Source organism: Sapajus apella, unplaced genomic scaffold (assembly GCF_009761245.1).
Source record: "Sapajus apella isolate SASKATOON/1434 unplaced genomic scaffold, GSC_monkey_1.0 scaffold3, whole genome shotgun sequence".
NCBI classification, from domain to species: Eukaryota; Metazoa; Chordata; class Mammalia; order Primates; family Cebidae; genus Sapajus; species Sapajus apella.
In genome coordinates, this window is record NW_022436943.1 from 63,561,827 (window position 1) to 63,582,363 (window position 20,537).

The window sequence follows — 20,537 nt, forward strand, 5'->3', positions numbered from 1 at the left end:
CATAACTGATCAACAAGAAACAGGAGCTTCTCTCATTGCTTTGCTTCTCCTGAGGGCTCTCTGAAAGGGACCTGGCAGTTGAGGGTCTAGGATTCTTGTGTGCTGATATTCTCAGTCAATCTTTTCAGTTTGACAGCAGTCTTTCAAGGACTGTCTCATTTTATAGAATCCTCGGTAGAGATACCAACCTCTAAAATAATTGTGAAGGAGTAAAAATAAACAGGCTGATATGTATCAGGCTAGCACACACTGTGGAAAATATCAAGCTGCATACATTTCAATTAATTCATACAATCACAAGAGAAAACCTGTAAATGTTTTTCTTTTTTTGAGCTGTGTGAGTTTTACATAAAATCTTTGGGGATGTATCAAAGCTGTCTGGGAATTACTTACATTTGGGGTGCAGGTGTGTATACTCTGATGCAAGTGAACAAAGAATTCATGGAGTAAAATCAGCAATGTTGCAGGTACATGGATCTGCAAAAGTTTATTATCTTCTACATAGGAGTTTTCAAGTGGTAACACCTGCTGTATACTTCCAAGAATTCTTTTTTTTTTTTTTGAGACAGGGTCTTGCTCTGTCACCTAGGGTGGAGTATAGGGGTGCAATCCTGACTCACTGCAGCCTTCACCCCCTAGGCTTAAGTGATCCTCCCAAATAGCTGGGACTGCAGGCACACACCACGATGCCTGCTAATTTTTTGTACGTTTGTAGAGATGGGATTTTGCCACATTGCCCATGCTGGTCTTGAACTCCTGGGGTCAAATGGAATCCCAGAATGTTGGGATTCGGTCTGAAAGGGTCTGGCAGCTGAGGGTCTGGGATTTTTGTGTGCTGATAACTTTCAATCTTTTTGGTTTGACAGCAGTCCTTTGAGGACTGTTTCATTTTATAAAACCCTCAGTAGAGATACCAACCTCTAAAATAATTGTGGAGTAAAAATAAATAGGCTAATATATAATTACCACCCTAGATTTAATTCAAAAGATAAGAAAAATATAAAGAAAAAGGAAACAGGTTCAAAGACCTGGGCACAAATGAAGATAGATCTGCATTCTATATTTAATAATAACAATGACTGCTAATCCCATTATTAAGAGCTTACCATATACTAGATGCTGTTGTAAATAATTACATATATTGTCATTTAATCCTCAGCAAAATTCTTTGAGGTTGTACTATGATCAACATCCCTATCTCACAGGCAAGCTGCTGCATACAAAAGCAAGGGGGCCGTATTTGGCCCACAGGCCTTTCTGACCAAGACCAAGTGACCACCCTTAAGGTTCAGCTTACTCACCTGTAAAATGGGGTTAAGTACACTTGCCCTGGCTAATTCATAGCATAGAGAAATCAATGGGTGGGGAAAATACATGAAAATGTTTGCAGACATTTATCTAAATTTTGATGCTTACAGAGTAATCCTCACAACAACCACTTGAGATCTCTCCCAGATGAAGACCCAAGAGATGAAGCAATTTGCTCATGATCCTTCAGGTAGTTGCTGACTGGATGGGGCTGCGGAAAAAGGGCAAGGCTGGAGCCTAAGACCTAACCACTTCCCTCTAGCAGCCTTAGAATCTCTGTTACTCCTTTGATTATCAGTTTTCTCACCTGCAAAACAGTGAGGACAATACCCAGTGATATTCTGACTAACTGCTGAGAGAATCAGACATCAAGTCAGAAAAGTGCTCATGTGCAGAAAGCTCTCAATATTATCACAGAATCAATCTAAAAATGAAGCTCAAATCTCTGACTTCAAATCCTGTGGAGAACATGCACTTTGAAGACCTTTTACTACAACCGTTTAGCTCATGACACTCAAGTTATCAGTATCTCTATCCTATTAACAAAAATGAACATAGGTGAAATCTTCAGTAAAAACATTTTTAATATAATCAGGAGGAAAAAATACAATTCCTTCTTAATTTTATTTTATAAAATCTTACTCCATTAGTATAAAAGAGGATCAAGTTTCATGGAAGCAGCGTATGAAGTAGATGGGAAACATAAGACATTAAATGTAATTTTAAATTTTTAAATTTCTACCTTAAGTGCTATCAACTGTTTGAAAAAACAATTACCTTATTGCTGATATTTCCCTAATTACATTAGTTTCTGTGAGTCTTTAAAATCACTTTTCATTCTTTCCTTCTACTATCTCATTCCCAAACTAATAATTATTACATATATACTCACTTGGAAAATAGTGTATGGATCTCTCTATCATTATAGCTTTCAAGTGTTACTCATTTTGCTTTTGACATTTTTTAAGAACTCTCAAAGTTTTAATAATTAAATATAAAAAATTTACTAGGAATACATACAACTCAAATTACTAAAATGTGATTAAAAAATTGATAGCTATCCTTTCTGTGCCAAAGCCCCAGCAATTTTTAAGATATCACTTTTGCATACCATTTTGTACTTGGTTCTGTTGGATAAAAAGCACATTTTGCCTTTCATTAAATACTAAATTATATTTCCATAAATAATTATAGCAGTAACACAAATGTGAAAATAAATATTACCGTCCCCACTAATTTCATCTGCAGATCCAGGTGGCATGCAAAGAAAGGGAAGTAGGAAACAGAGGGAGGGAGAAATAGGAAGGAAAAGAGGGAAGAGAGGGGAAAACACTATTAAAATGACAAGTAAATCAAAAGGTAAGAAAAAAAAAATTACACCCCCCCAGGGTTTAATTCAAAAGATGAAGAAAGATTGTAGTGGTAGTATGTTTACTTGAATTTGAGGGCATTATGCCAAGTTTTAAGCTGTCAATGTATTACATGAAGTTACACACCAGTATTACAGAGTGTAAACTGGATTCTGCCACACTAAGCAAATTTGACTGAGTCTTACAATTAAATTTTAAAAATGGTTTCTACCCTCCTCAGAGGGAATTTGTGTCCCCTGAGATAAAAATGCAAACAAACTAGTCATTAATGTGTATGTTTAGCTATATGAAGGGAATAAGCCCTCACTAAGCCCATTCCAATGAGCCAGCGGGATTTAAATATCACATGGTAGATGTAGGCCAGGTCCACTATTATAAACTGTGGGGAGTGCAGTACTTGAAGCTCTGCTAACAACTAAGGTTCCCATTTAAGTTTGCACAGAACAAATTTTGTTCTGAATAGTTTAGAGAAATTACTGTTTCAGTTATTATAAATATAATCTTTGCTTTCCTAGAAAATGCTCCAAAGGGCATAGCTGCCTTTACTATGCAGCAGCCCTAAATATCTGTCCCCAAAGCATAAAGAGCAGATAACTAGGGGGTCACTCTGACCATTCTCCTTCATTCAGTTTTATGCTATATTAGGAAATCCATGATGCAAAAAGTGTGATCCTGCTGACCTCTGTGGGAAAACACTGAAACAACACAAATGAAACTGAGAAGCAACTTCTTGCCCTGCCATGCATTTAAAAACCAGCAGACAAACAAAAAATCTATTCAAGAGAGTAACCCAAAGATAGACATAAACTCTTGCCCCCACCCCAACCGCCTTATTGCTTCTGAACAATAAACAGCACATACACTAATATTCAATAAAGCTATGATCTATTCAGGATAATCTATAAGCATCGAGTTAGAGTTATTCGTTTCTCTGGAGTAATCTGGTTAATAGGAGAGCCTGTGCAAATATGAGTGCAGAGTGCAGTACCCGTAGAAGGAGGATCATGGGAACAGAAGACCAAAGGGAGAAAGCGCCTAGCTTTCTTAACTTTATGTTGGCAGTGACTGACTCCTTTATAAAGAGGCAAGAGAGGAAAGAAAAAAATAGAAACAAATTATTTCAATACAAAAGACAACTTTTGTTACATTTTAAGGCTTATCTATAAAAACAGATACAAAATTGCAATGCTTTTGACTATTGGCATGCCTTATTTCTTACTATGACTGACTTGAGTTTTAAAAAACATACTAATATTTAAAAATGTAATTTCCTGTAGATTAGCACTAGATACAGAAACAAGACATGAGATTCTCCCAGCTCTGTAGAGCCAGACAATTGAACAATCAGATATTTTTCCAAATGACATTTAAAGCAAAAAGCAAAGACCAATAAATAATTCAAGACTCCTGTGAACATTTAACACTGAACCATAAAGAAAAAAAATAGCAGATCTTGATTTGTGAAAGTTTGATGAACAAATTCCCCCAAATCGTTAGCAACGACACACAGCTCTTGAGTTATATACTTTACATAAATTACCTTAACATGAAAACTGGTGATGAGGATCTTTGAAAACACAGGTTGCAAAACCTCTACTAGCATTACTGATTCATTCGCTCACTCATTCATGTACTCAAAATTAATTTTAGAGTCAAAAAGCTGGATCAGTAAGACACATCTCAGCTCTCCAAAAGCATACAGGAAAAATGAGAAAACAAGCAGCAATTACAGTACGGTAATGGCAATAGTGGACAAGTGTGAAAGTGAAGTCAAAGCAAGGGACGCAGGGATGTAGCCCTTTAAGATGTAGCAGTCAACATATGACAGACACAGGTAACATCAACATTTAACTGCATACTCACAGAGTATCATCAAGAAAGATCAGAAGTATGGGCCCAGAAAGAACTAGGGTCAGGACTGTTTGCCCATCAACATGGTAACAAACTTATTGACATTGTCGACATATTAGGAACAGAAATGAGAACAGAAATGCACTCTTCAGTAATATTTTTCAAATGGTATGCTTTGATCCTAGTAACATTTACTGACAATTTCATCTTACTGCTTGATTTGAAAAGACACTTTACACACTAAATTTCTGGACTTCATATACCATGGCCCTAGAGTAAAAGCATAAACTGGTCTCTCAGTTAAGAAGATGGGCCTGCAGCCTGTGTAACATAGCAAGACTCTGTCTTTTTAAAACATTCAAAAATTAGCCAGGTGTGGTGTCGTGCACCTGTGGCCCCAGACACTCAGGAGGCTGAGGTAGGAGGACTACTGGAGCTGGGAGGTAAAGCCTGGACCACAGAAGCAGAGCCTCTAAACTCCAGCCTGGTGACAGAAGCAGTGTCTCCGTAAAAAAGATGGGCCTGACAACTGGATGCACTGTGTGATGTGGGATGGGATTTTTGACTGGGGAAGGGAAAGATTAGGAAGCAATATTGATATGGGCCATTATTGGGATGAAATAAGAATTTGGACTGTGGATAAGAGCATTTCTTCGGTATTTAATTTCCTGATTTGATAATTATACTCTGATCATATAAGACAGTATCTTTGGTCTTCAGAAACACACTGAAATGTTTATAAGGGGCACCATGTCTATAACTTGTTTTCACACGGTCCAAGGGAAAAACTAACAACAACAAAAATAACAACAAAAAACCTATAGAGTGATAAAGTCAGCCAAAGTATAAACATACAGAACTGGAGGAAAGGTCATGTGAGACACCACATTACTACTCTTACAACCATTCTCCAGGCGTAAAGTTACAGAAAAATAAAAAATACATGGAACACCAGCTCTGGAGCCAGACAGTTTGGATTCAAATACTGGCTCAATTAGTCATTCTGACCTAGGAAACATTGCTCAATTTCCGTTCCTTAGTTTTCTTATTTGTAAAATGGGGTATAACAGAAGCTACCTCCAGTAAAAAGGTGAGGAGAGGATTCTATGGGATTCCCTGGGCACCTGGAACAGAGTGGTCCCTCCACAAGTGCTAGCTATTCTTATTTTTGTACTGTTCATTTCCTAACTGGACTGAATATTCTTTATATTAACTTACAAAGTGACTTAAAAAAAAAAAAAAGTACAACTCTTACTACCAAAATTATCCCAGGTGAGGTAGATGAAGAGTTGGGAGTGGGAAGAGGGAGGTGGCACTGAGAAGCACTCAGTGGGCCAGAATGTCTAAGACCTCTGAGCTCATGGTAAGGGCACTGGCTTTTATTCTGAATGACATCAAGAGCAAATGGAAGCAAGAAGAGAGACATTGTCTGTCATTTTTCAAAGGCTTCCTGGGAGCTTTCTAAAAGGGAATAGGTAGGTTTGCAATAATTCAGTTGAGAGACTGAGGTAAATCTGAACCAGCGCATTCACATAGAAAGTTGGACTAGTGAGAAACGAAAATCACTCAGAGCAGCCTGAGGTATAGGTCTGCGAAATTTTTTAGTCCCAAAGGGATCCCAAAGGGACAGGAGTGTGGGGCTTCAGACATGCCCACCTCACCCATATCCTGCACCCAGGCCCAGAGCAATTGTTGAAAGGCATTTTGTTTTTAACTAGTGGCCTTACCCATTATCTTTACATTTTTAGAATTTGTGATACAATGTAGGAACTCTCTCTTTTCCTTTAAAAACCCACTTGTAACTGCTACTAATCAGGTATATATTCAAGGTAGCTCAACCTATGTTCTGATTTGCAGTCCTCAAACCTGGTCCCCCCAACCAAAAAAACCTCTGTACTTATATTATTTTGGCTTATGTTTTTTTCTTTAGGGCGACATATCTGGCTTAAGTCCGCAGGATGTGGTGACTTCCTCCTGAACACCAGGCATTTCTCTCTCTGAAAGCAGCGCTTGGTATGAGCAGGAACCCACAGTCCCATCCATCAGGTGTTACCGTGAGTTATCCTGAATCCAGACCTCTCTTTCTTCTTATTTAAGGTCTATATTTTATTTGGGCTGTTTTTCAAATCCTCTCTTTGCTTTTAGATCAAGGGCTTTGGTTTCCTGGATCTCTGGATAGGAACTGAGTAAGGAGCTTTGCCTTCTCCACCTCTGCCTAAGGGCAAGAGGTCTGGGTTATGCACTGGTCTAGCACCAGTGGTTTCATTTCTTTTGCCTAAGATTACACAGCATACTTTAAAAATAGCTGCTGCTTTCTACTTGTCATAATTCAGATTTGTCTTTTCATTTCTGGCCATTCCTGTTAATTCCAAATCGAAAGATGCATGAGGGTGATTTATACTCATAAACAGCACACATTAACCCTAAAGACATTTCTGGCCTTGGTCACTTTTGAAAAGTTCTTGAATTATGAGAAATCAAAACCTGGGCACGTTTTTAAGGGAGAATCTCCTTCAGAAACACCAGCTGGTTTTACTGGACGTCCCCTTGCAAATATCTAGGAGCTTTCTATTTTTCCTGGCTGAAGTCTGATAAGAGATTTGAAACGTATCTTAAAAGCTTGGTGGTCAGAAGTCAGCTTACCCAAAAGCGGATACTCAGGCTATAATTCTTTCGGGAGTAAAAAAAAAAATTGTATGTTTGCTCTTTTGGATACTCTCTCTGGGATTTTTTCCCCACAAACTAAAAATGCCTTTTAAAAATGTTTTATCCCTGTTTGTTTCCTATCTTATTGGCATGACTTTCTGCAAAACAACAAAAACAACAACAACAACAACAAAAACAAAAAACAAACAAAAAATGTAAAACTCCACTGGCCTTTTAGAAAGCTTAACATATTTCCAAACTGGTTCCTCCAAGTCTTGTTCTTCCATCTCTTTCCATTTCTGCTCATTCCTTTTGCCATCTCTGATACCACGTAGGAGACTTTGAGCAGCCCCAAGATTCCTTGAGTTGATTTGCCTCAAATTCTTTCTTGAGCCAGATCTAAGAACCCTCTTTTGGGGTCTGGATCAGAACCTCTTTCAGATAACACCATGTTATTTTTCCCTCTTTTGGGGGAACCAGGAATCAATGTAAAAGTGGGAGTCTGGGGATTGCTGGCAAGATGGCCAAATAGGAACAACTCTGGTCTGCAGCTCCCAGCCAGACTGAGCCAGAAGGTGAGTGATTTCTGCATTTCAAACTCAGGTACCCTGTTCCTCTCACTGGGACTGGTTAGACAGTGGGTGCAGCCCAAGGAGGGTGAGCAAGGGAACAAAACTGGATGGAGAATGAGTTTGATGAATTGACAGAAGTAGGCCTGAGAAGGTGGGTAATAACAAACTCCTCTAAGCTAAAGGAGCATGTTCTAACCCAATGCAGGGAAGCTAAGAACTTTGATAAAAGGTTACATGAATTGCTAACTAGAATAACCAGTTTAGAGAAGAATATAAATGACCTGATGGAGCTGAAAAACACAGCACGAGAACTTCATGAAGTATACACAAGTATCAATAGCTGAACTGATCAAGCAGAAGAATGAATAACAGAGACTGAATATCAACTCAATGAAATAAAGCGAGAAGATAAGATTAGAGAAAAAAGAGTAAAAAGAAATGAACAAAGCCTCAAAGAAATATGGTACTATGTGAGAAGACCAAATCTACATTTGATTGGTGTACATGAAAGTGATGGGGAGAATGGAACCAAGTTGGAAAACACTCTTCAGGATATTATCCAGGAACTTCCCCAACCTAGCAAGGCAGGCCAACATTCAAATTCAGGAAATACAGAGAACACCACAAAGATACTCCTTGAGAAGAGCAACCCGAAGACACATAATTGTTGATTCACCACAGATGAAAAGAAGGAAAAAATGTTAAGGGCAGCCAAAGAGAAAGGTCAGGTTACCCATAAAGGGAAGCCCAGCAGATCTCTCAGCAGAAACCGAATAAGCCAGAAGACAGTGGGAACCAAATATTCAATATTCTTAAAGAAAAAAATTTTCAACCCAGAAATTTCATATCCAGCCAAGCTAAACTTCATAAGTGAAAGAGAAATAAAATCCTTTACAGACAAGCAAATGCTGAGATTTTGTCACCACCAGGCCTGCCTTATAAGAGCTCCTGAAGGACGCACTAAACATGTAAAGGAACAACAGGTACCAGCCACTGCCAAAACGTACCAAATTGTAAAGACCATCGTTGCTATGAAGAAACTGCATCAACTAATGGGCAAAATAACCAGCTAGCATCATAGTGGCAGAATCACAATCACATGTAATAATATTAACCTTAAATGTAAACGGGCTAAAGGTCCCAATTAAGACACACAGACTGACAAATTGGATAAAGAGTCAAGAACCATCAGTATACTGTATTCAGGAGACCCATCTCACATGCAAACACACACACAGGCTCAAAATAAAGGGATGGAGGAATATTTAAACAGAGGGAAAGCAAAACAAACAAACAAACAAACAAAAAAAAAAACAGGGATTGCAATCCTAGTCTCTGATAAAACAGACTTTAAACCAACAAAGATCAAAGGGGCAAAAGGCATTACATAATGGTAAAGGGATCAATGCAACAAGAAGAGCTAACTATCCTAAATATATATGCACCGAATACAGGAGCACCCAGATTCATAAAGCAAGTTCTTAGAAACCTACAAAGAGACTTAGGCTCCCAGACAATAGTGGGAGACTTTAACACCCCACTGTCAAATAGATCAATGAGACAAAAATTAACAAGGATATCCAAGACTTGAACTCAGCTCTGGGCCAAGCGGACCTAATCAACATCTGCAGAACTCTCCACCCCAAATCAACAGAACATACATTCTTCTCAGTACCACATTGCACTTATTGTTTTTTCTTTTGTGAGACAGAGTCCCGCTCTCTCGCCCAGGGCTGGAGTGCAGTGGCACAATCTCGGCTCACTGCAACTTCTGCTTCCCAGGTTCAAGCAATTCTCCTGCCTCAGCCTCCCGAATAGCTGGAACCACCGGTGCATGCCACTGTGCCTGGCTAATTTTTGTATTTTCAGTAGAGACAGGGTTTCACCATGTTGGTCAGGATGGTCTTGATCTCCTGACCTCGTGATCTGCCCACCACAGCCTCCCAACATGCTGGGATTATGGACATGAGCTACTGCGCCTGGCCGACATCATATTTATTCTAAAACTGACCACATAATTGGAAGTAAAACACTCCTCAGCAAAAGCAAAAGAAAGGAAATCATAACCAACAGTCTCTCAGACCACAGAGCAATCAAATTAGAACTCAAGATTTAGCAACTCAAAAACCACAGATCAATCTGCTCCTGAACAACTACTGAGTAAATAACGAAATTAAAGCAGAAACAAAGATGTTCTTTGAAACCAGTGAGAACAAAGACACAACGTACCAAAATCTCTGGGACACATTTAAAGCAGTGTGTAGAGGGAAATTCAAACAGTCCATGGTAAAAATTCAACAGTCTTTCATGCTAAAAGCTCAATACTAGGTATGGATGGAATGTATTTCAAAATAGTTAAGAGCTATTTATGACAAACCCACAGCCAATATCATACTGAATGGGCAAAAACTGGAAGCATTCCCTTTGAAAACCAGCACAAGACAAGAACGCCCTCTCTCACCACTTCTATTCACCACAGTATTGGAATAGGATGCCCTCTCTCACTACTCCTATTCAACATAGTATTAGAATATCTGGCCAGGGCAGTCAAGCAAGAGAAAGAAATAAAGGGTTTTCAACTGGGAAAAGAAGGAAGTCAAACTGTCTCTGTTTACGGATGGTATGACTGTATATTTAGAAAACCCCATCATCTCAGCCCATAATCTCCTTAAGTTGACAGCAACTTCAGCAAAGTCTCAGGATACAAAATCAATGTGCAAAAATCACAAGCATTCCTATACAATAATAACAGACAAACAGAGAGCCAAATCAGGAGTGAACTCCCATTCATAACTGCTACAAAGAGAATAAAATACCTAGGAATACAACTTACAAGAGACATGAAGGACCTCTTCAAGGAGAACTACAATCCACTGCTCAAGGAAGTAAGAGACGACAAGAACAAATGGAAAAACATTCCATGCTCATGGAGAGGAAGAATCAGTATCGTGAAAATGGCCACACTGCCCAAAGTAATTTATAGATTCAATGCCCTTCCCATCAAGCTACCACTGACTTTCTTCACAGAGCAGGAAAAAAACTACTTTAAATTTTATATGGATCCAAAAGAGAGCCTGCATAGCCAAGACAATCCTAAGCAAAAAGAACAAAGCTAAGGCATCACATTACCTGACTTCAAATTATACTACAAGGCTACAGTAACAAAAACAGCATGGTACTGGTACTAAAACAGATATATAGACCAATGGAACAGAAAAGAGGCCTCAGAAATAATACCACACATCTACAATCATCTGATCTTTGACAATCCTGACAAAAGCAATGGGGAAAGAATTCCCTATTTAATAAACGGTGTTGGGAAAACTGGCTAACCATATGCAGAAAACTGAAACTGAATCCCTTCCATACACCTTATACAAAAATTAACTCAAGATCGATTAAACACTTAAAATCTAAGACCTAAAACCATAAAAACCCTAGAAGAAAACCTAGGCAACACCATTCAGGATACAGGTGTGGGCAAGGACTTCATGACTGAAACACCAAAACAATGGCAACAAAAGCCAAAATTGACAAACGGGATCTAATTAAACTAAAGAGCTTCTGCACAGCAAAAGAAACTATCATTAAAGTGAACAGGCAACCAACAGAATGAAAGAAAATTTTTGTAATCTATCCATCTGACAAAGGGCTAATATCCAGAATCTATAAAGAACTTAAATTGCAAGAAAAGAAACACCCCATCAAAAAGTGGGCAAAGGACATGAACAGACACTTCTCAAAAGAAGACATTTACGCAGCCAACAAACATGAAAAGAACCTTATCATCACTAACAGAGAAATGCAAATCAAAACCACAATAGATACCATTTCAAGCCAGTTAGAATAGTGATCATTAGAAAGTCAGGAAACAACAGATGCTGGAGAGGATATGGAGAAATAGGAATGCTTTTACACTGTTGGTGGGAATGTAAATTAGTTCACTGTGGCGATTCCTGAAGGATCTAGAACTAGAAATACCATTTGACCCAGGAATCCCATTATTGGGTACGGACCCAAAAGATTATAAATAATTATACTATAAAGACACATGTACATGTACGTTTACTGCAGCACTGTTTACAATAGTAAAAACTTGGAACTAGCCCAAATGCCCATCAATGACAGACTGGATAAAGAAAATGTAGCACATATACACCATGGAATACTATGCATCTGCAAAAAACGATGAGTTCATGTCCTTAGCAGGGACATGGATGAAGCTGGAAACCATCATTCTCAGCAAACTAACATAGGAACAGAAAACCAAACACCGCATGTTCTCACTCTTAGGTGGGAGTTGAACAATAAGAATACATGGACACAGGGAGGGAAACATCATACATCAGGGCCTGTCGCGTGGTGGGAGGTTAGCATTAGGAGAATACCTAAGTAGATGACAGGTTGATGGGTGCAGCGAACTACCATGGCACATGTATACCTATGTAACAAACTTGCATGTTCTGCACATGTACCCAAGAACTTAAAGTGTAACAATAAGTGGGAGCCAGGCATGGTGGCTCATGCCTGTAATCCCAGAACTTTGGGAGGCAGAGGTGGATGGATCACCTGAGCTCTGGAGTTGGAGACTGCCCTGGGAAACATGGCAAAACACTGTTTTTCCAAAAAAATATAAAACTTGGGCTTGCTGGTGTGTGCTTATAGTCACAGCTACTTGGGAGACTGAGGTGGGAGGACTGTTTGAGCCTGGGAAATGGAGGCTGCAGTAAGCCGAGATCGTGGCACTGCACTCCAGTCTGGGCAATAGAGTGAGACCCTGTCTCAAAAAAGATGTCGAGTCCTTGATTTTTTTTTTTTTTTTTTTAAGATAGGGTTTTGCTACATTGCCCATGCTGGTCTCAAACTCCTGGGCTCAAGGAATCTGCCTGCCTCGGCCTCCCAAAGTGCTAGGATTACAGGTGTGAGCTACCACAGCAGGCCCTTGATTTTTAGATTTATAACACATGCTGGGCCTTCCAGTTACGCCTGCTTTTCAAATATTTAAATATTAAGCCCTGAAAACTGCACGTGCTTTATTTGCCCAATTCACTACAGAGCTCCAACTTGAAGTCAATAATCTAATTAGAAAACAAGCTAAGTTGAAAAGAACACCTGTCGAAATAAATCAGTCTCCAAAATACAACTTTCTGACACTTAGCTGCCTATTTTGAAACCCTCTGTCAAAGAAATTTACACCTATAAAGGAAATTACCATTTTTAAGGGCATCTTCCCCCCATGCACCTAAACCAATAAGATATTATCTTCATGTTCCTGGAATCTGTGATATAAAGAACCATGGACAATCAATAGTTTATTATTATTATTGTTGAGAGAGTCTTTCTGTGTTACCCAGGCTGGAGTACAGTAGTGTGATCTTGGCTCACCATAATTTGAATCTCCCAGATTCAAGCAATTCACGTACCTAAGCCTTCCAACTAGCTGGGATTACAGGCATCGGCCACCATACCTAGCTAATATTTGTATTTTTAATACAGACTGGGTTTCATTGTGTTGGCCAGGCTGGTCTGGAACTTCTGACCTCAGTTGATCCACCTGCCTTGGCCTCCCAAAGTGCTGGGATTACAGGCATGAGCCACTGCGCCTGGCCAATAGCTATACCGTTTTAATGCAAATTCTTAGTAAACCATTTAAGAACTGCCTGTTCTTTTTCTTTAAAAATCCACTTGTAACTGCTGCTAATCAGTGCACATATACATGGCAACTTCAATCTATGACTCGGTCTTCTAAATATATTCCCAGTGTAAACCTTAAAGGACAAAGCTTAGGCAAAATTAATATAAGTACAGACTTTATTTCTAGGAGCAAGAATAACCCCAAGGATGATCTTATCAGCCAGAAAGAAAGTAGTGCCACTTAATGAGTGGAGAAGGGGAGACAAGCAGGCTTGGCATGAACATCAGTTTATTTTGAATATGTTAACTCTAAAATGCTTATGAGACATCAGATTCTACATAGTGAAAATGTAGTGGCCATAGGGGTCTGGAGTTCAGGAAAGAAGTCTGAAAAACTGAGATAACAAACTGAGAGTAACCAGCATAATTAAGTTATAAAACAAAATGAGATCCCCAAGGGGATGAGTGTGGCTGGCAGAAAGTGTCAGAAGAACTGAGTCCTGGGATCCTCAAGCGTGATGAGTTGAATAATAAGGAGTGAGGTAGGAAGAATACGACATTCTGGAAGCAAAAGCAGGGCAATTTCAATAAGGGGCAACACTTATTGGATACAATGAGTTCGAAATTCCTCTTCAAAGAATCTGTATGTCATTATATTCAGTTATTTGTCCTTCATCTTAAAGTTTAACTTCCTTATAGTTCCAGTAAACAACCTTCCCTACCAGTTCTAATCAGTAGTTCACATCTGGTTCCCTCCCACCCCACACCCCCTCTGCCCCCGGCTTTGTCCTGACTCATCCTGGTCACCTGCTTCAGTCATCCGCTCTGGTCACCTTCTTTGACCTAGGTCACCCCTGGCTACCTGCCTGACCTGCCTGTAACTGTCCTTCCCACCAAACCACCTACCCTGCCACTCCAGCTCAGACCCCTGCTCTCTTTAAAATAGCCAATTGGGATTAGTCTAGGTTGTATGGTCTAGCCCTAGCCAACAGGGGAATGACACAGCAGTAGGGGAGTCCCCCATCAGAAATAAGTACCCCTTTTCCTCCCTTGTCCAAATGTGCAGTCACCATTGTTCCATCCGTGAGACGCACCCTTCTATAGAAGTAAACTGCCTTGATGAGAGGATTTATCTTCTAGTACTATTTCTTTTGTGGACTTATAACACACTGAACCACAATAACTCACATAAAGAGTTCTTCTGTTGTAAGGGGACCAGTGAGGTCAGAAGGGGGCTACTAAGGTGGGGAAACCACAGTGGGTGATGTGCTAATGAAACCAGAGCTAACCTGTTTAGCCTGCCAAACTTGACCTGCCTGGTTTGCTATATTAGGCCATTATTGTATTGCTATAAAGAAATACCAGAGATTGAGTAATTTATAAAGAAATGAGGTTTTAATTGGCTCTGCCGGCTTTAATGGAAAGCATGGTGCTGACATCCTGGCTTCTGCAGAGGCCTCAGGAAGCTTATCATCATGACAGAAGATGAAGAGGGAGCAGACACATCACATGGCAGCAGAAGGAGCAAGAGGTGAGGTGGGGAACAGCCACATACTTTAAAGGACCAGCTCTAATGTGAACTCAGAGCCAGAGCTCACTCATCACCAAAGTAACGGCCCAAGCCATTCATAAGGGATCTGCCTCTGGATTCAAACACCTTCCAACAGGCCCCACCTCCAAAACTGGGGATTACATTTCAACATGAGATTTGGGCAGGGTCAAATAGCCAAATAATATTAGTTGTTTTTAGTTGCTTACTTCTAGTTGATCTAAAAACTCCCACTAGCAAGTCAAATAATCAGACAATCCATAACTAAAATCCCACCCGCTTCCTTAAGGATGAAATCTCTGACTGTAGGTCACTATAGTAATGGACCTTTAAGTTGTTTTTCAGCAAGTAAGGGGCAGCTCTTGTCCAGCTCACGCAGCTTGAGGCCACCAATCCTTCAAATGGGCTTATGTCAATGCAGAAGAGATGACCATATGACATCAGAGAGCTGAAAACTCCTCCCTCAGATCATGGAAATGCTACCGTTTTCTGAACATGCATTGTATGAAGAGCCATGAAGCCTGACTATGTGTGTGTACATCACTGATTAACTCACTTTTCCTTACATACACTCACCTTTTCTCATGCCTTCAACTGCCTTACTCCTCTATCCAATAAATATATACCTAAAACTTCATCTTTGGGGAGGAAGATTTGACATCTGTTCTCTCATCTTTTCACATGGCAGCCTTGTAAGATCTTTTCCCTTTGGCAAAACCTGTTGCCACAATGTTTGGCTTGCTGCACACAAGGAGGGGAATAAACTTAGAATAGTAAAACAGGGAAAATTCCTGACCAGTTAACAAGTGATAAGGGGGTAGACTGGTAAGAAGTTAGGCTTAATTGGGCTGGGCCTGGTGGCTCATGCCTGTAAATCCCAGCACTTTGGGAGGCTGAGGAAGGCAGACCACTTGAGGTCAGAAGTTTGAGACCAGCCTGGCTAACATGGTGAAACCCCATCTCTACCAAAATTACAAAAGTTAGCCAGATGTGTGTAGTTCTAGTCACTCAGGATGCTGAGGCACAAGAATTGCTTGAACCTAGGAAGTGGAGATAGCAGTGAGCTGAGATTGCACACTGTACTCCAGCCTGGGTGACACAGTGAGACGCTGTCTCAAAAAAAAAAAATAAGTAAAAAAATATATATGGACTTAATTGGGTGGACAAGTCACCCATTGTGAGCCCAAGGCAGGTAGCACTTATGGCTGGCAAGTGCTGGAGGTTTAAAGAATGGTTTGAAGTGGTGTGACATGGAATTGAAAGTGAGACCAAAGCACTGTGGTTGTGCTATTCCCCTTAAGGTTCAGCCGTGTTACAGCAGAAATGGGACAGAATGAGGTGGCTTTAGCTTGGCAGTGTTTCTGCCAAGTGAGTTAAAAACAAACAGAGTAGGACAGAGATGATGGGGATGTATGCCAGAGAGGAATACAATTATTGATCTGCGGTTTTAGGCTAGTTAAGAAACCAGAGAAGATACAAAATTGTGATGTAGACAGCAGAATGGGCATGGGATCAAGGAACAAGCTAGAAAAATTGGAGGTGGTGGTCAGAGAGGGTTTTCTTAAAATTGAAATTATAGGAAAGTTAAAGTTGTAGACAAAGTGTAGGCCCCGCAGGAATGAGAAACAGCAGACTGCACCACTGGAAGAATGGAGAGAAGAGGTGCTGGGGCTGGGTGCGGTGGCTTATATGTGTAATTCCAGCACTTATAGAGGCCAAGGCCGGGGTGGGGGGATCACCTGAGGTCGCGGGAGTTTGAGACCATCCTGGCCAACATGGTGAAATCTTATTTCTATTAAAAATGCAAAAAAATTAGCTGAGTGTTGTGGCACGCACCTTCCCAGCTACTTGGGAGGCTGAGGTAGGAGAATTGCTTGAACCTGGGAGGCAGAGGTTACAGTGAGCTGAGATCGCGCCACTGCACTCCAGCCTTGACAACAGTGTGAGACTCCATCTCAAAGAAAAAAAAAAAAAAAAAAAAAAAAGAAGTGCTAGAAGAATTGCCTACCTACCATGAATACTGACATCCTCCCAAACTACGAGGGGGGATGCTGGAGAAATAACAGTGAACTGAGTGCTCAAAACTTTGAGGAACATAGGATAGTCTTGTTCTGATATGTGAGATTCAAAGCTGGTGTTTTTGAAGAATAGTCTGGAAGGGGTAATAAGAAGCAAGGGATACTTATCTCATCTCCAGCCCTAGTGCTACCGTGGTTCTCAGACATCATCAGTAGGGTTACAGAAGCATCAAGGGGCATCAGTGCCCTCCAGAGTTTCAGTTAGAGGAAGGTGACAAAGAAGAATATATAGAGAAGTACCAGAAGACAAAGATGTAGTGCTTCAGAAGTTGGGGAAAACCAAGCAATGAAGACACAACAGGGGGTGTGCAGAGGGTATAGGAGTGACAAAGGAATCTGGGCTTCTGCAGGAACAGGTATGAATATGCATAGAGTATAATGAGGTAAGTCCAAGTGGATCAGTATTTTCCTTTTCATTTCCAGTTACTTAAGTAACATGGTATTCTCCTTTGACCATAACTCTCAATTCTGTTCTTTCCCTTGGGCATTAGGGTGTGGTGCTGATGAAGGTGAACAATACCTGAGGGCTGTATTCCAGGAAACAGGTTTCCCAGAAATCATCCAACCCCGGGCGGTCATGGGGCAATATCCTATTGCAACAACGTGAAAAACACACAAATTCATACTGATATTTTACAAAGAAAATCTCAAAGAATGATTACTTCTGACTAGTGAGGTGAAGTTTATTATTTTTAAAACTGGTAAATAAAGGAAAAGAAAAAGGCAGTTTTCCTGTCTTTCCAGGCGAGGCCTGTTCCCGAGAGTAACGAAACAGCTGGTGAGGGAAAGCTGTCTTTAGAAGCATTCCAACTAAACAAACGGAGAAAAAAATGACAGGATTCACAGGGTGCCATTTGGTGGCCTCTGATGAAATCTAAGCATTAATGTCAATAGCTGCTAAAGCTATTAGGTGAAATGCTCATGGGAACTTGCCCATGTATAGATCAGAGATTGATGGGACCTAAACCAATTGATTAGTTTTAACATCACAAACAACAATCAGATGTATATCACCTATGCAGTATTCTTGTGTGTGTGGGGGGGAATCAAACCCAAACTGGATCAAATTTCTCTAAGGAACAGCTTATGAGAAATTATGGGGCCAGAAAGAAATAAACAAAATAGCATCACAGACATGTAATCAGCCTAATCCAGAATATGAGAGTAAGACATGGGACACAATTTCTTTAACAAATCAACTGCAATTTGTAACAAACAAACAGGGTCTAGCTGATAAATACAGGAGATGTTGCAAGCAAATTCAAAGTACTTCTTGTCTGACTCTTGTTTAGACGACACCACATATGAAAATGAGATCATCAGGAACCTTCGAACACTGACTGGAGAGCTGATAATGTTTTATTAAAAAAAAAAAAGAAAATAAAAAGAGTCTCATCTTTTAGGAATATAAATGAAATATGCCTTAGATTTGCTTTAGAATAACCAATAGGGATTACATTTGTGTATAAGTTGATGGACAGAGAGGTGACATAAAATTGGCCATAAGTTTTTAGTTGCTGAATCTGGGGTGATAATGATATGAAAAATCATGATATAATTCTTTCTCTTCTGTATATGCTTTCACTTTTCCACAAAAAGTTTTAAAGACTCAAAATTCAATGCTTAGTAGGCATTTAATAGTTGTTCATTTCTATAGTCTCCTCTTTGTAAAGGCATAAAAAATATATTGTCTTGACTTATGCAGTTTGATTTTAATCCCCAATTATTGTATAGCTACAAGCCACAAACTAGGTGGAGGAAGACTTGAGGTCAAATTCTGGAATTTATATTTTAAACTTTCAAGCACTCCCTTTAAAATTATTTTCCCCAAAGAAAAAAATAATTGGACTGTTTGATGTTACCAATATTTATTTTCTATTTAGTAAGATGATAATACATGGGCTTCTTGTGTTTTAATAATACATTTTTTAAAAAGTTTGAGGAGTTTATTATTGTTAATAAGTTTAGCCAGAGGATTAAGATGGTTCATGAGCCAAGTATACCTAACACTGTCAACTGTGAAGCATATATTTTATAAAGACAAAAATATATTTTTGTTTACAATACTGTCATGTATATTTTCCTCTTTGTAGCATGGAGGCTGCTTGGAAGAATACTGTAATACTCTCTTCTGGAAACAAAATTTATAAGACTGAGCTGCATTTGTGTGGGCTGGAAAGAGTTTATAAAAACAAAAACCCACTTTAAATTTTTGTTGTACTAATTATAGCTCAGCTTTTCATTTGGCCTTTTAAAAAACTTGAAAGTGCCTCAGGCTTGCCAGGGAGGTATGTGAGTTTCTGTCTGTGCTGCCTGCAGGGAGGTATGTGAGTTTCTGTCTGTACTGCCTGCAGCTGAGACAGGAAGTTCAACTCAAGGGTGAAGGAGTACTTCTGGGTCCTTTTTCAGGATACACTTTACAACATATGATGTTGATATTTCAAAACCTATATGACTTCCAGGTATTCTCAACTGCTTTAGTACCCACAGAAGAAAAGACATGATTAAGAAGAATGCGCAAATCTCAATAGTGGCAAAGGGAGTTCAAATGATGTAATGGTGGGAGAGAGAGGGCTACAGGAGAGAAGGCAGCATAGCTGGGCTGTTTTGATTATTCCTTTCCTTATTCATGAACAACACGGTAAGCCAGTCTATCTGTATGAAGTCTGTGACAACCGTACACTTCTCAATGGTTTGGAGTCTCTCCTAATACCACGCTGACTACAAAACACTGTTCATGACTGTTGAAACTAGAAGAATTTCCAGTGAGCCAGATACTAGGAACATGTCAGTAACATCCAATACCTAATATTTTGTGCACAAAAAAATTATTAGTGGCATTAATTTGATTGAATTATATCACAAAGCATGTAATTTACAAAAATAAATTATGTTTTTAAATTTAGTCTTTTTTTTTTTTTTGTGGGGTACAGTGTCTTGCTTTGTCATCCAGGATGGAGTACAGCGGCGTGATCTCAGCTCACTGCAACCTCCATCTCCCGGGTTCAAGGGATCCAATTTCAGCCTTCCAAGTAGCTGAGACTATGGGAACATGCCACCGTGCCTGGCTTAATTTTTTGTAGAGATGGGGTTTCACCATGTTGCCCAGGCTGGTCTTAAATTCTTGTGCTCAGGCAAACTGCCTGCCTTGGCCTCCCAAAGTGCTGGGACTACAGGTGTGAGCCACTGCACCTGGCCTAAATTTAGTTTTATTTTTTATTTTTTCAGTGTTCCTTGGATTTGGTAGGGAAAAAATGAACTGCTTATATAGCAGGTGACAATACTCTAAAATTAGGGCAAGGTTTTTTTTTGTTTTGTTTTGTTGTTTTTCCTTTTAATTCCTAACAGCTATGATTTAACTCAAGCTTTCAGCAATAGACACAGGTTACCTTGGGAACCCACAGCATTATCACAATTGAAACTAGAGTATAAAACTATACAGAAGAACCTCTTGGGAACTTGAATACAGAGCAGACTTCTGATTTTTTCTGAAGAGTTGGAACCAAGTCAGTACTATCCTATTCCTAAT

At 39.6% G+C, this 20,537-nt stretch overlaps 1 protein-coding gene across 38 annotated transcripts in view; it reads right to left on the reverse strand.

Moving 5' to 3' along the window:
- The window catches only part of PTK2 (protein tyrosine kinase 2), a 344,711-nt gene that overhangs the window by 109,990 nt on the left and 214,184 nt on the right, over positions 1-20,537 (reverse strand). For 17 of the 38 annotated variants that reach the window (XM_032247027.1, XM_032246903.1, XM_032247040.1 and 14 more), the window contains 2 exons: positions 3,667-3,750; positions 2,533-2,550 (listed from right to left, as the gene is read on the reverse strand). The exons of 11 other annotated variants lie outside the window; for them this stretch is intronic. In XM_032247027.1, the coding sequence (XP_032102918.1) occupies positions 2,533-2,550; positions 3,667-3,750 (102 nt within the window). The remainder of the gene's footprint in view (positions 1-2,532; positions 2,551-3,666; positions 3,751-20,537) is intronic. 10 more of the 38 variants (XM_032247055.1, XM_032246960.1, XM_032246934.1 and 7 more) reach the window with 1 other exon arrangement.